Below are 15250 nucleotides of genomic sequence, written 5' to 3'. Positions count from 1 at the left end.
CCAGCATTCCTCCTCCTAACATCTGCTATACAGGAATAGTGGTACCCCTATGAGCAAGACACTGATCCGGCCTCACAGTTTCCACTACATCCCTGCCACAGCTAGCCCCAAGGTCGCGAGATGGATCCCAGATACCCTATTGCCGTGACAAGTATGCATTTGTTCAGGCACCCCATATTGCATTGTGTTATTTATCTGGGAACCCATATCTTGATATGCCATTTTTCTTGGACCTAATTTATTAGTATTCTAATACTTTGGAACCCCATGTGTCTGTATGCCATTGTTCTGGGATCCCAAAAGATGTGGTTCCCATTACAATGTATTGCATATCTGATAAAAAAGGAATCCCAAAAACGTATGGGTCATCACTTTGGATTCCAGACCACAAGTTGTGCACATCTTTATTAGAGCATGATATCCATTATCCGAATCAATAAATGGAAATATATTTGAATCTAAATTTCTTTTAAACCCATGAAGATTTTAGGCTTGGGGCAGTATGTCTGGTGGTCAATTTGGTCACTTCAGATTTCACACATCATTTAGAAGGCTTTTTTCATTTAATGTTTAAGTAAAGAAAATATAAATTTATATTATTATGCTTTAGTCAGTCTTCCAATTATAAAAATTTTAAATTCCTGTTTTGTCCTCTTGACTTTTTGTTTCCTTTTACATATCATATGTTGTATTATTTTTATTTACAGCAAACCACCAAAGCACAAACATTATATATTAATTGTTACCAACTCCAGCCAGCCCTCAAATAGTCATCTAATGTAAACATCCTCGTCTTATACCACAGAGTCCAATTAATTTCTCTGACTGTTTTGCCCAGTACTTTATTTTACAAAAGTCCTTAAAAAACTAAATGGAACAATATGACTCTATTGTGCATAGAGACATCTGCTCATTTTAAAACAAACACAGGATTTAAAAAAATCCGATCTGGCTATGTACTCAATGGTTTATGTTCATGTTAAGCAAATTCAAGTTAATGGCTGGAATACATATGACAAAATTTGCCAGTGTTTATTTGTAAACAAACATAATATGGCATAAAATTAAATATTTTGGAACAGGCTCAATAGACAAATAAAATCAACTACACATTCCAGATTTTAGTGCATAAATACAATAGTCACAGGTATCAAGAAAACAGTTTAATCCATTTAGATACTGGGTGTCTACGTTCACTTTACTCTAAGATGAAATCCATCCTCATCTCTCTCAGCATTATCAGTGCTGTTACATGGACTGGTAAGATGTTTACAATGAATTTTTAATCTAAGATGTTTCCTTATCTTCCTCTTTTGCCCAATTAATTAGAAGTGTAAGAATCTGTTGACATTATACTAAATTTTCTTAACTTGTCCTTAAAAGAGTAGTAGAAAAAAAGTTAAAATCCTGAAAAATAATTTTGTTAGCTTTTGGGTTATATATCATTAGTTAAAGAAATTGGGTAAAAATAAGAGATTGCCCATTATAGCACTTTTTCTTCATAGCAACAAATAGGATTTTATACCTACCAGAAAATTGTTCAAGTAGGTATGCAAATTACAAAATATAAATTAAAAAAGGTTCCGATCATGAGGAAACGTTTTCCTCTATGCACGTCAGACTTCTATTTGTACATCTATTAAAACACATACCAGAGATACCCTTGTAGTTTGTAATCAATAATTAAAGGTAATAATAACTAATAGTGCAGGGACATTTATATGTACATTTGTCAATTGTCAATGTTGTAAGATTAATTTTCATTTTAAATCATATTTAAGGTAGTTTTCTGTAAAATATTGTTGTCTCTATAATGTTGTATCATTGCCAAGATACACCTACAAACCAACTAAAAATAATTAAAAATAAGGGTGAAAATGCTTTTAATTGATAAAAAAGAACAGTTATCATTGTGCAGGTATGAATGTCACTAATGACCAGCATATCACCTCCATTCCTACTGTACATTTATTGGATATTAGATCTTTCTAAGGTGTCCAGGTTAGGATTAACATGAAATAATGCAGTTGCTAAGTGTATATAGTATACCATTTAAAAGAATGAACAGACTAAATACACACATACACACTAGTTTTTAATACATAGTGAGTACTCATAGGGACAACCCTTTCCTAATACCTTATCAACAAGACAATCACATAGGTATGTTTAGGAGATGTTTGTTACCACAGTAATCACTTGAGATCTTTCATTTGACCTAAAGTGAAAATACTGACATTTCACAGGACAGTTTCATGTATTCCTGCTGTCTAAGGACATCCATGAACACACTTATAGTCACAGGGTTTTACCTCCACTTGTAGAATACATAAGTCTTTTTGGGCATTTTTGTTACCACATCACTTTAACCATGGCTAGTCAAGCAAATTATGCCACTACATTAAGTGGAATAGTCCGCACCTGTGGATTTATTAAAATACTTTATATTCTTTATGTAAAATTTCACAGCTAACCAGTTTCCATCTTTCACTGCATATAGTTCCGCCATGATACATGTGACATAATCATGCTTTCCAGGTACCGTGTATGGCTTGGGAATTTTAAGCTCCACATTCCTCAGCAAAAACTTGTACGTAATCATAACCTTTGAAATGTAAACACAGATGGTCTTGGAACATGTAGACATTATCAGTGATTACTCCACATTCTTCACACTCTTCAGTAAAAAGTTCCATTGCATTTTGCATTGCCGGTGTTTGCAGGATTGGAACTTTGGAACCTTGTTTTCCTGGGATTTCAATCCTTAAGAACTGGGGCACAATGGTAACTTAAAGTGCCCTGGAAAAAATTCTGAAAGCGGCCTCATGTAGGCGGGATGAATACAACTCTAGACAGGGCCAACACAAAGTAGACAGGGTTAGTACACGTTTATCCTTAGCCCCAACGGTGGAAAGACAGTGCCTGAGATGGCGATAACAGAACAGTTATTGCAGTGGTACAAATACTTCAGAGAAAGTTGTTAAATAGGCTTCCCCATGCAAAGGCATTATTTCTGCTGACAGGGGTTACTGTTTTCCACCCTTTAATAAGTCAGCACGTCAGTGCATGCAAAACCTCCAGTGAGGAATCCCTGACTAACAGTGTCTCAAATCTCCATTAGTGTGGGCACTAATAGGGCTTTGAGCATGATGAGAACTATAACATAACAGTATCTAACTATGAGACAGACATTCAGCAAAATTATTAAAATCAGAAAGCTCTTCTTTAGGTTCAATTATGTGGTGTAGCACATGTTCTGCTTTTGTTCATCCATGTAACTCCTGATTATCAGCGAACAGCACTGGCTCTGCCTACCACATTGATCCCAGCAGAAGAGAAGGTAGAAACAAAGTGTGAAGAGGGAAGAATTGGAAGAGGAGGGGAAAGGTGTTGTGCAATTTGTTTGTGGGGACAGATGGGAGAAATAGAGGGGGACACATAGGATGTGAGTTCAAATAGAGACATACACAAGAGGAGAAATAAAGGGACAGGCAACATAGTTTGAATACAGAGAAAACAATTAAGTGGCACTGGCAGAGAGAAACACACATGGAGAGAGACGATGGTGAGAAATTAATTAATATACACCAAAAAGCGGAGGAATCAGAACTCTGCGTCTTTATTACCTCAAATTGAACGCAAAGTTCCCACTTTTTCCAAGATCTTTTAATTATATATGTATTTTCTTTTAGTACATGGGGAATTTAAGAGCCCTTGCAACTTCCATCTTATTACAATGAACATGTTCAATGTGCCAGTCTAGTTTTTAAACGGGTTTCATACTGCTTTCTGTTATACTCTCTTGATCCATCTTTTTTTTGGAAAGTGATTGGGCAGACACTTTAACAAATTTCTTGTCTTTTCTTTTTAAAATAATGTTGCTATCAGGTCGAGAATCATTGTGTATAGAAAAAGTCTCTGTTATTATTTCTGTAACACTTCCCTGTAATGGTATCTCATCATTGCTGTAACTGGTGTCTGAACCATTCTCCTCTGGAGGTTCAGGGACATACTCATCTTCAAAGTTGTCCAGACAATAATCAGACAATAATCAGAGCTGCCATCAATACCACTAAGAATATTCATATTTACCATTAAAAATAAAATATATAGATAAATGTCTATATATTACAAAGATAAGAGGGCTGTCATTCCCCACAGTTCATTCTCCGCAGTTACTATCTTCCTTTAGGCAGTAGAAAGCTGTGATGGAATCTCTCTTCCTCTCCCTCTTACTCCTTCTTCTTCCTGTTATGTGTAATCAGGAGACCAGCAGTGATCTCCTTTGCTCCGGTGCACTGAGGACCCTGGCGGTTATATAACGCAACAGTGGACTTCTGCAGGTCTCATAAGTGTTGATAAAACTGCAGTTCCACTAATGGCCAGTGGTGAAGTACATACACAACATATTTATAAACTTGTTGCCTGACAAATTGATCCATTGGGACATGCCAAATTTTGATGCTGGGTTTATTAGCAAGGTCTTCTGCATTGTCAAGCATAGTCAAGATTTGTAGGGACCTCATTTTGAGTTCCCGTTATTTCTGTGGTCCCTACAATATTGGTGTGTAAGTGCGTCATTGTCTCCACAGGGTCAAGCATATTGCTATTGTTAAAACACAAAATCAAATAACAGACCGAATGGACCTGTGGGCTTTTTTCTGTAGTGAATGACTACATTTCCATGGAAAAAAACAGAATATCTTACTAATATTTTACTTATTCTCGCCTTTCATGTTCAGTTAATCTATTAATGCTGTGAGGTAAATAGTATTGTGTGCCCAATATAAATAATGTTAATAGGTTATCAATTTCTAGTACATTTTTCAAATGATAATGTTCTCATTATTAAATATAACTGATATTCTTTCTTCTAGCTGATGCTATTAATTGTTTAAAGTGCGTCAAAGCAAACAGTGACACGTGTGTCGGAGAGTCAGTTAATTGTCCTAACATGACCCAATGCATGGTAGTTTATGAACTATATCAATTTGGTAAGTTTTCAGTCATTCAGTAAAAGAACCACATGGGTGTTTATAAAATTTACATAAGAAATAATCCATCTCTACAGAAAATAACACTGTTATGAGGGATGCTCCGAAAACTATAATTATTGGAGATTGCTGCCGTGTCCTTTTCATTGCATTGTACATAAAGTTAAGATAATTTGATTTTCCCAACTAGAACTTATTTAGGCATTTTGCACCACATAAAAGTTTGGAAAATTTACATCTAGGGGTGTGACTATAATGAGGCAACATGAGGCAGCTGTCTCAAGCTTCAAGGATTGAGGCACCCAAAAATGAGAGTAAGATTTAAATGACAATTTTCATGATGCTTCATTTACCTTGGTAGTAGTTTTATTTTTGCATAAAAATGACCATATTTGTCTTTTATACCAGTAATCATCTGCTATTTATTTACCAGTCATATTTGTGATAGTTCGTAAAAGGGATGGTAAAAACACTAAACTAAATGCTGCTCACATCAGTATAATGTTAAGCTACAGCCCAGAATGCAACATTGGAAAGTAATGATGTACTTGTATCTCTTGTCACATCCAAGTGTTTTAGAATGGAAAATATATCTGCCAAAGAAGGAAAATCACACATAGATATCGTTATCACCTCATACATGCAGCTTGCTTTGCTTCAAATGGAAAATTGTGTATAATAACGAATAATGTAGACTCTACTGTGAAATAAAAGTGATATTATCTATCATCTCCAAGGAAACACTTATCACTCAATTAAAAGGGATTGTAATCCAGGCTTCCCATGTGGCGGACTTTATTCCGGTACTTTAAATGATGCAACTGTAAGAGTTAACATCCAATGCTGCACAAACGATAACTGCAACACAGATGACTACAAAAGTATGTACTTATTTCCATAATAATCAATATGTATAATGAAATGATTGAAATAAATTGAAGATGAAACCTTTCTCAACTGTCACACGGTGGGGGGAGGGGTTATTTTGGGTCTATCTGGATGAACTTAGTTAGGATATATAATTAATTAAACTTGATGGACCTGGGTCTTTTTCAACCTTACTATGTAACTATGCAACTGCCAATATCTACAGTAAAATACACTGAATGTATATACTAATGTATTCACTTGCTTCTATCACATTCTTCTACCATGCTAGTTACAATCCTCATTATCAAACAAAATCAAGGAAAAGAAGTTCTAGGAATTGCTGATGGATACAAATGCATAAAAAAATATTTATATATTTTATATATTATATTTATTATATTATTATATATTATTATTATTATTATTATATATTATTATATTATTTATTATTTATTATATTATATTTTATATATTTTATATATTGGGACATAATTATGAACAGCTCAACTAGTCATTAAATTCAAACAATAATGCCCACAATTTACACAAGCAAAAGCTCAAAACTGCTAAAACCCTCCCCTTTTAATTTCCACATAAGCAACTTATTGGGGTATGGAAAAATTCAAATAACTCTTAAGTTGACCTTTTTTTCCAGATCTAAAAGCTTAGAGCTGCAGAGCTATATTTCCAACTTATAGGCAACTGTTTCAGTCTTATTAGATCTAATCAGTGCGAATTATGGAACAATGCCTTCCACTGTGTGCGGCTTAAAGAAGATCGTCCTTTAGCACATGGTTGAATTCATGCGATCTAACAGCTGTTTACAAATGTAGTATGCAGGGCATAGTCATATTGTCTACAAATAGGTAATGTATTTAGATACTCTAGAGAGAATAATAAATATAAAATAGTACATAATAAAAAAATAAATACAACACCTCCACATTCTTGGTTTAATCACTTTAAAAATTAAATGGGAATCATGTTTGTCTATATGTGGAAATTACAATTAAATAATGCAAATCGATGACAGCTAATTAATTTAATTAATGAATCTGGTATACACTATATGGACAAAAGTTTTTGACCATACCTGTTAATTATTGAATTGTGGTGTTTCAATCAGACCTATGCACCTAGCACCTAGCTATGCAGTCTTCTTGTGATACAAAATGAGTCATTCTGAAGAGCTCAGCAAATGTGGCACTGTGTAGAATGCCACATTTGCAATAAGACGGTTCATGTTTATCAGGGTTTGGGCTAAGCCCCTTATCTCCATTGAAGGGCAATCTTAATTCTTCAGCATACCTAGTCATTTTGGACAATGCTATGCTTTCAAATTTGTGGCAACAGTTTGGGGAAGGCCCTTTTCTGTTCCAACATGACTGTGCCCCAGTGCATAAAGCAAGGACTACAAAGACATGGTTTGATAAATTTTGTGTGGAAGAACTTGACTGGCACACACAGAGCCCTGACCTTAACCCCATCGAACATCTTTGGGATGAACTGGAACGGAGATTGCAAGCCCGGCCTTCTCATCCAACATCAGTGCTAAGTGCAAGAAATAAGCCATCTGAAATATGTATCTGAATGTGTGTCCATGTCTAATTGAATTGAAATTACTTGACTATGTCCTTATTGTACTCGGCCTATGCTTGGACTCCCCTCCAGTCCCCTTCCCTATCCCGGCTCTTACGGTATAAGGACTCATATGTTCAAGATACACAAAAATCTTCATACGATTTATGCATACTTTTTTGTGCATGTGTATGGTAAGAACATGCATATCTTATGCAATACACAAAAAAGATATTGCAATATGGCGCTGATCTCTTGCAAATAGCGATTATACCAGTAGGGCAATTTGTTTGATATTTGTCTATCTTAATGAACACTTATTCACGGAAAATGGGAAATAACATATTACAGTCCTACAAAGGACAATCCTTCAAATCTTCTAAAAGTTTACTGATATACTTGGTGTTGCTAGATGATGACTTGGAGTTGTGTTTAGGTAACACGGGTAGATATCCTCAAATATAAAGGAAAAGATGATAGTGTAGTATTTCCGAATATGTATACATTCACCCTGTGTCAACAATCCTTCCACCATATGGATGACTGAAATTATGTAAAGTATCCAAGTTCCCAAGCCACTGAAAACCATCTAGTGAAATAGTATAAAGGCACTCAAATCTACAAATATATTGAGGGGATCTCTTTCACCTTTGGTTTGGAAGCCCTCTTGCAAATATACTTACACAAATGCAAATTTCAAGGCTTCTCCAATACCAGAATCTTCTCACAACATTCCTTAAGTTCCACTCCTCAATTATTTCTGAATGTTGGTATACTCCATATATGTTCATAGGATGCAGAAAGAGGGAGGGAATTGAATAAAATAGAACTATTTCTTTTATTATAAAAATGTATTAAAACAACTATAATCAGTCCAAGACTTAAAATAACAGTGCATTTATAGGAGAGGCAAACAGCGTGTAGCATGCAAATCCACGGCGACCTCCTGTTTCACAGATGATGACTTGTGCCCCGGACCTCGGTTTTCACCTTCTATCACTCTCACCTGCTGATGTGTTTTTGACCCTTATATAGTAGGTCTTTCTCAAGGCTTTACTACATAGGCGCTGATAACACTCTTTTATACCGTTATTGTGAACAAGCACAACAGTACTTCTGCATTGCGCTAATCAAAGCCTAGATTTCAAAACGAGGCTTAGCACGCAAACATAATCTCATTGGATAAAGATATTCTAAATGGAGGCTCCGGGACAATATGTTTCCGCATCTGCGGGAATCACATACATACCTTATGCAAACCCAAACATATATGCGTCCAACTCTAGATGCAAAGTGCTCTTCAATTAAACTAAGATAACTTAACATTCACACTGAGTATCTGGCCTGTTTCCAGGGCCTGAGTAAGGGTTCTGTCTGCCCTAGGCTTATGCACTTGTATCGCCCACTCGCATTCCATACCAGGCTAATACATGGTAGGTAAAAGCGACCTCATCCATTAAAATCAATCTCCGCCCAAAAGATGTGAAATGGAGGGGGTTGTCACACCTGCACCTGTTGCGAACCATGTCACTTCTACTTGCTTATTCTCATACATTGCCCAAGGATGACCTATTGTCTTCAGTGTTTTCCATGGGAATATGTCTAGATTAAAACCTTACTACATTTTTCTTTCATGTTTTCTTTTCAGTTTGGAAAACAACTATTCTCTAATAGTTTAAAATTAATTTCAGTTTATACCTTTCCTTATCACAATTTTGCACCCCAAAATATTAACACCCCAAAAGCCTTGTGCCCTAGGCTGCAGCCTAGTCAGCCTATTGGTTAGGCCCTACTATATCCAAAGAAGTAAATCTAGTAGTTTATGGACTACTGGTGTTATATAAGCGTTAGATTCAAACATGAAAATCCCTTAGCTAAGCAAATTGTTATAAATGATAAAACATATAAATTAGATTTTGTTTTCGAAGTACAGGATTTTTTTCAAGTAGTTTATTAATTTATTTCACGCTACTTTTCTACTTTTTTGAGAGTGAAAATGTCATTCATATGTGCTCTACTGCATCTGTAGTTAAAAAGTACTTCCTATGCAGTTATGTTACCTGTCAGTCATCATTCAGTCTATTATTGTGAGTGAAATCAAGTTAAATAAATACAATGACAGTAGCTGTAGTTGTTAGTTTATATTAATAATTAATGATTTACTTTTTTCTTTAACATAAATTGTTACTGAAATTTCACTGAAATCAAAGGTGTGAGGGAGGGGTACAAAAAAGAAAAAGGGGGAATGGGATTGGAACGGGATTGGGAATAGAATTTTAACATATACATATCAGATCAAATGCAAATCCCCAATACAAATTTTTATTAAATAAATAAAAGTATAAAATAATCTCAGTGTAAGACTGTGGATATATGACTCAAAATAGTACAGATAGATGTATAGATCATAATAGAGAAAGGGGAAGGAAGAGGGGATATAATACATTAATTATTATAACAACTTAATAATTATAGTAGGTTTTCATATTAATTAATGCAACATTTCTAGTGCCTCCTGGGAACATAGAACGTAAAGGAAAAATATGCCCCGTCTGCTCTGGAGCTGGGTTCACAGAATGTATAAGCAACGATACAGAGCGATGTATTCATCCAAGTGACCTATGTGGTGATTATATCGGAAAATTCATAGATCCAGGTAATGTATTTCTATATATAAATTTAAGCCTGTTGACGTGTGACACTTTACTGTAGAGTTACCAATTGTAATGTTACATACCTACCAGCAGTGCAATTAAAAAATTGGGACATATAGACTACATCCATAACATACTTAGAATTCGTCAACCTGATTTAGCTGAACCACATATCAAAAGTACTTGGTCACATTTTTTGTTGAGTTTCTGAACTGTCCACATTTAATTGGATTGTTGGAGGTACAATATTATACAACTTTAAAATCTAAATAATAACAATCAATATATAAATAATACTGTATGTGTCTATGGTAAACAGATCAAGAGACATGATCTCTCTTACCCTATATCTCTGCTGAAATACATTTTATGCTGGAATGAGTTGAAACAATTGGGAATGGTTAACCTATGAGTAAAGCTGGTAACCATGGCAAATCTATGGCTTAGCAAAACAGGGAGCTGTCTAGGGTGCTAGGAGTTTACATGGTCCAGTGACAAATGTCTATAAACTCTCCTGACCAAATACATTAACATTTTTGTCCTTAAGGCTGTTTGTGTTGTGCTGATCTTCCACTTTCATGAGTGTTACAGATGCTTCTCTATAGTGGTTGCATCTGATTAAACTCAATATTTCCATTGTAAGGGGGAGAAGCTAATTTAATAGTCAGTGCTGAAATCAGCTGTAACATGAAGTATGGATGTAATTAGAATAACTTAATTGGGTGGCTTTTACATTGTCACATCACTGATGGTCAGAATTATGTTCCATACATTATAATTACATGTTAAATTAATTAAAATAGGTTCTAGACAGCTTTATTGCTTAAGGTCAGTATTACATACTTTGGTAAATAGGTTGTAAATCTGGTCCAATTTGGTCTAACACGGATTACATCTTTAATCCATACACTTTTACTAAAAAATGCAATCTCACTGAACCCAATGGAAACATTTACCTTGATGCATACTCTAAGCATGATCACACATTTTGTCCATCACTGTACAATGTTATATACTGCAATCACTTCCATGTTATGTTTTATGTGATACTAAATGTTCTTTATTTGCAGGTAATAACATTAGAGTCGTCAATTTCAAAAGCTGCGTTTCCCCTCTGACCTGCAAATATAAATTTAATCCATTTATTAGTTTAAAGGAAATTGAAAATAAGCGTTTCAATTGCACCCCCCCAAATTAAAAGATAACGTTTCAATGATTGTAACTATACTAAAAAATAAATAAATATTGCAAACAGTAGAAGTTGTATTTTCTGTTTATAAGGGTAAATGTGAGTAATTAGAAAAAATTGTCTCTTTTGATACAGACACACACACACACACACACACACACACACTAGCACCCAGATTTAGGAGCCAGCTCTGTTGGTGCTTAGATGCTTGTTCACAACCATAATTTGTTTATATGTCTAATCATGTCATGTTTCAGTCATATAGGGGGATAACATGGGCACCCTCAATCATTTTATAAAGTTGTCTCCTATGTACACTTACACACACACACACACACCTACACGCACATATTAGTATTTATTGTATTGTGAGCACCCATTTCTGGAACATGGTGCATAGGGGCACCTCTTTCCTAATACCCTGTCAACAGAACAATCATATGGGTATGTGTACAAGCTGTTTGTCACCAGAGTTATCACTTGAGATATACACTTTTACTTTGCTTAAAGTACTGACACAGACTGCATGGTGGGGAAAGTTTCATTTATTTTGACTGTCTGAGGACATCCACATTCCTGCATTCATAAATAAACAACAATGGTTGTCTGAGGACAGTCGCATGTCCGCATAAACCGACATCTAGCCCTGAAGGTTACAGCCCTGATCAACCACTGCGTATGACTTCAACAAATTCAATCCCTATTTAAAGCTGTTATGCAGTTATTTATATAAAATTTCACCGCCGACCAGTTCTGATCTTTCAGTATGGATGGATCCGCCATGAGGCACGCATCACCATCATGCTTGCGGGGCAACCGGCATGTTAGGATAAACATCATCATGGGCTTCTCTACAGTTTTGATTTCTTATCTGTCCCAAGTTTTTCACCACACTTATCTGCAACCTGAAAGGAAGTAGAGCAGTTTATTATGACCCTGCGAAATGTAGAGATGGCAAATTGCTTTTACCTTACAAAACGATGTGCTGCACCTACCTATAGAAGCCTTTGCTGGGCACTGGTCCTGTGTTGCCTTGTGCCTACACCGCCTCTCTTCTGACATGAAAGTGTTGACAGAACACTTGACCACTTGTCCTGGTGTCACAGGGGATTGCTTATCACCTACCAGTCACTAAGTAGCTGGACTGGTTCTGAAAATAGACAGATGTGTTAATGACCTAGGTAAGAGTCAAAAGCATACATCAGACACAAAATTTCCAACTTAACATCCAGATCAATGTGCATCTCGTCCAGATTCTTGCCTTTGAATTCAGTCAATCTGCCACTCTCAAGATAAAATAAAAGTTTGCTGATCTTGACGAGTTGGAGGGTACCTTCTGTGAGGCGGTAATACTGACGGTGCACCCTGTCGTGCCCAAGTAATTCTGCCAACTGATCCAGCTCTGTGCTGTTTAGGTTGAGGACCTTTGAGAGAGTGTCAACGTGCTTTTGAAGCTTCTTGGAAAACAGCATGTGGGGATGGCCCCACACTCTTAGGCAAAAAGGCCTATGCAATCAGAGTCTCTGAAGTATGACAAGGAAGCTGGTCTGGTAAACACATAGGGCCTGAGTCATTAAGAAGAGTAAAGCATAAAAAAGGAGTTACTTTGCAGCTGGGCAAAACCATGTTGCATTGGAGGGGGAGGTAAATTTAAAATATGGGGATAGATTTATATTTGGGGTAGGACATGTTCTAGATCAACTTTAAATTTCAGTGTAAAAATAATACTATGATGTATTTGTGTGCTAGATGAAAAAACAGCCATATTTAACTTATGTGTAAAATAATACATTAACTTGCACCCCTTGTATTGTAACATGGATTGTCCCGGAGAACATTTACTCCTTTTTTTTGCCTTACTTTCCTTAATGACTCAGACCCATAGACATTTTACACTCCTCCTCCTCTTCCTGCTTGTACTCGCACCAACATCTGTTCCACTGACCACTGGTGGTGGATTGAACACACTCTTCCCTCTTCATCAGAAACACACATGCATTTGACCTGACAAAATTGACTTGTTTTTGCCCAGTATATTAGCAAGGTCCCCTGCATTGACTAGCGTTGGTGCGCTTTGTGGAACCTATTTTTTGTCCCCACTATGACCATGGTCTCCACAGTGTTGATGTGCAAACAAGTCAATGTCCCAGTAATATAGGAATGCAGACACACACACACAATCCACCTTGTTTTTAGATTTTAGAAATTTAGTAACCCATAACTACACTGATCTTGCATTGCATCATATTAAAGCTATTGTGATGCAGTTTGCCTTAAATTAAAGTACTCAGAGATTAAGCCAATCACTGCGTACTAGGGTAGAGCTAGAAAATACCCCATCTTCTTATAGCTACTGGAGTAGATGAAGAGTTTTCTAGTCAGCTGATGATGTTATGCAAAGAGTACCAAGACAGTGAGGGTTGAAAACAAAAAATACCACACCTGTGCTGACCTGTGAATAATTATTACTGTTTCAAAGCTTCTCATGGTCATTGATGCTTTTAAGATGATCAACAGAATCAGAGAAACTGGTGAAGTTGGCTCTTACTTAATGTACAATTAAAGACAGTGATGAAAATGATGAAATATAACACTCCTTTTATTTTATACAAAGTGGCATCCGTGTTTAGGTGAACCTGTTGTTTATCAGGTTAAGTAGGATCTGTGGACAAAGGAACAAAGAGTGGCACCTGTTAGTGTAGTATATATATATAAAACAAACAAAAAGGGAAAAACAGAATTATACAAATGGATGTGTAACAAATAATAATCATTCAATAGGTTTGTCTGAATGACTGACTTGATGTAATCAAACGCCATTGCTTGTGGATAATCACAACACCTTGCAATATGTAGAACATATAACAGAGAGGGACCATATAATACACTAACAACTTTAATATAAGCTATACAAGGTAAACATACATGACAAAAAAAAAACTTATCTGGCCCATCATCCAAATGTGGGGGTTCTCCTCCACTGGTTCCAAACAAAATCTCTTTGGATCCTGTATTCTCTGGTGGCTCTTAGCAATAGAACAAAGTAAATGTCCCTGGTTCACATTAAGATAGACCAAAGGCATTTTGCCTATATATAGACTTTATCAGATAAACGCCGCTCTTCGTTCATGTTTTCACACAATCATCAATGACTATTAATAAAGCCCTGTTTGTTCAGTATTTTTTAAAGCCCAACAATGTTACATTATGCAATATTATAATATCAAAAAGCATGTTATACAGCTACACTGATGTCCAGTGTGTAATGAAACCTAAAGTGTCAAATATTATGCAATCCCCATTTCCCCATCATATTGCACCAGGATCCCACATTATTCACTCCACAGGGTCACTTTTCCCCTTAACACATTTACTACTGAGCTCTGAAAACATGTACAAGCAGCAAGAAATTTTTGTGTGATTATAATCAAGTATGAGTGCATTGCTACAGTTTTATTCTGGTGTAGCAGTGCTGCGGTGAGATTGTGGAAACCTTTTCATTATAAAGTCTAGTTCAGCAATCAAACGTTGCCAGTGATATAAAAGCACATTTCTTGCACTAACCTAAAATCCCCACATGTAATAACAACTGAGCCACATACAAAACACAACATACACAGTGGCGCATGCAGGGGGGGTTTCTGAGTCTCCAGAAACCCCCCCTGCACTAACTTAATGGCCACTATAGCGGCACAGTCCTATACAGCAGCCGCGGTGCTGCTAAAGAAGCATCCGCGGCGGTGCTGTAGTGTATACAGCACCGCCGCGGATGCTACTTTGACAGCACCGCGGCTGCTGTATAGGACAGCGCTGCCTAAACGGAGCTGCTGCGCATACGCGGGCACATGCGCAGTAGCTCTCGCGCGGGTTGGGTTTTTTGTTTTGTTTTTTGATCAGGGGGGAAACCCCCCTCGACAATCCTCTGTGCGTCCCTGATACATACACAACACTTACGTAGTTACTAC

At 36.3% G+C, this 15250-nt stretch overlaps 1 protein-coding gene across 1 annotated transcript; it reads left to right on the top strand.

Moving 5' to 3' along the window:
* Positions 1-1174: 1174 nt before the first annotated feature.
* LOC142107047 (phospholipase A2 inhibitor gamma subunit B-like) lies at positions 1175-11345 on the top strand. Its single transcript, XM_075190178.1, has 5 exons — positions 1175-1260; positions 4878-4994; positions 5732-5875; positions 9952-10098; positions 11167-11345. The coding sequence occupies exons 1-5, from the start codon at positions 1209-1211 to the stop codon at positions 11292-11294; spliced, it is 588 nt and encodes a 195-aa protein (XP_075046279.1). The 5' UTR covers positions 1175-1208; the 3' UTR covers positions 11295-11345.
* Positions 11346-15250: the final 3905 nt, after the last annotated feature.

Source organism: Mixophyes fleayi, chromosome 11 (assembly GCF_038048845.1).
Source record: "Mixophyes fleayi isolate aMixFle1 chromosome 11, aMixFle1.hap1, whole genome shotgun sequence".
Lineage (NCBI taxonomy): Eukaryota > Metazoa > Chordata > Amphibia > Anura > Limnodynastidae > Mixophyes > Mixophyes fleayi.
This window is presented reverse-complemented; position numbering and strand designations above follow the sequence as displayed.

What these genes read in the sequence shown, in the direction of transcription:
- LOC142107047 (XM_075190178.1), top strand. Translation starts at nt 1,209, where the DNA reads ATGAAATCCATCCTCATCTCTCTCAGCATTATCAGTGCTGTTACATGG. An exon ending in CAGTGCTGTTACATGGACTG is followed by an intron (nt 1,261 to 4,877) that starts GTAAGATGTTTA and finishes TCTTTCTTCTAG; the next exon opens with CTGATGCTATTAATTGTTTA. An exon ending in CGGAAAATTCATAGATCCAG is followed by an intron (nt 10,099 to 11,166) that starts GTAATGTATTTC and finishes CTTTATTTGCAG; the next exon opens with GTAATAACATTAGAGTCGTC.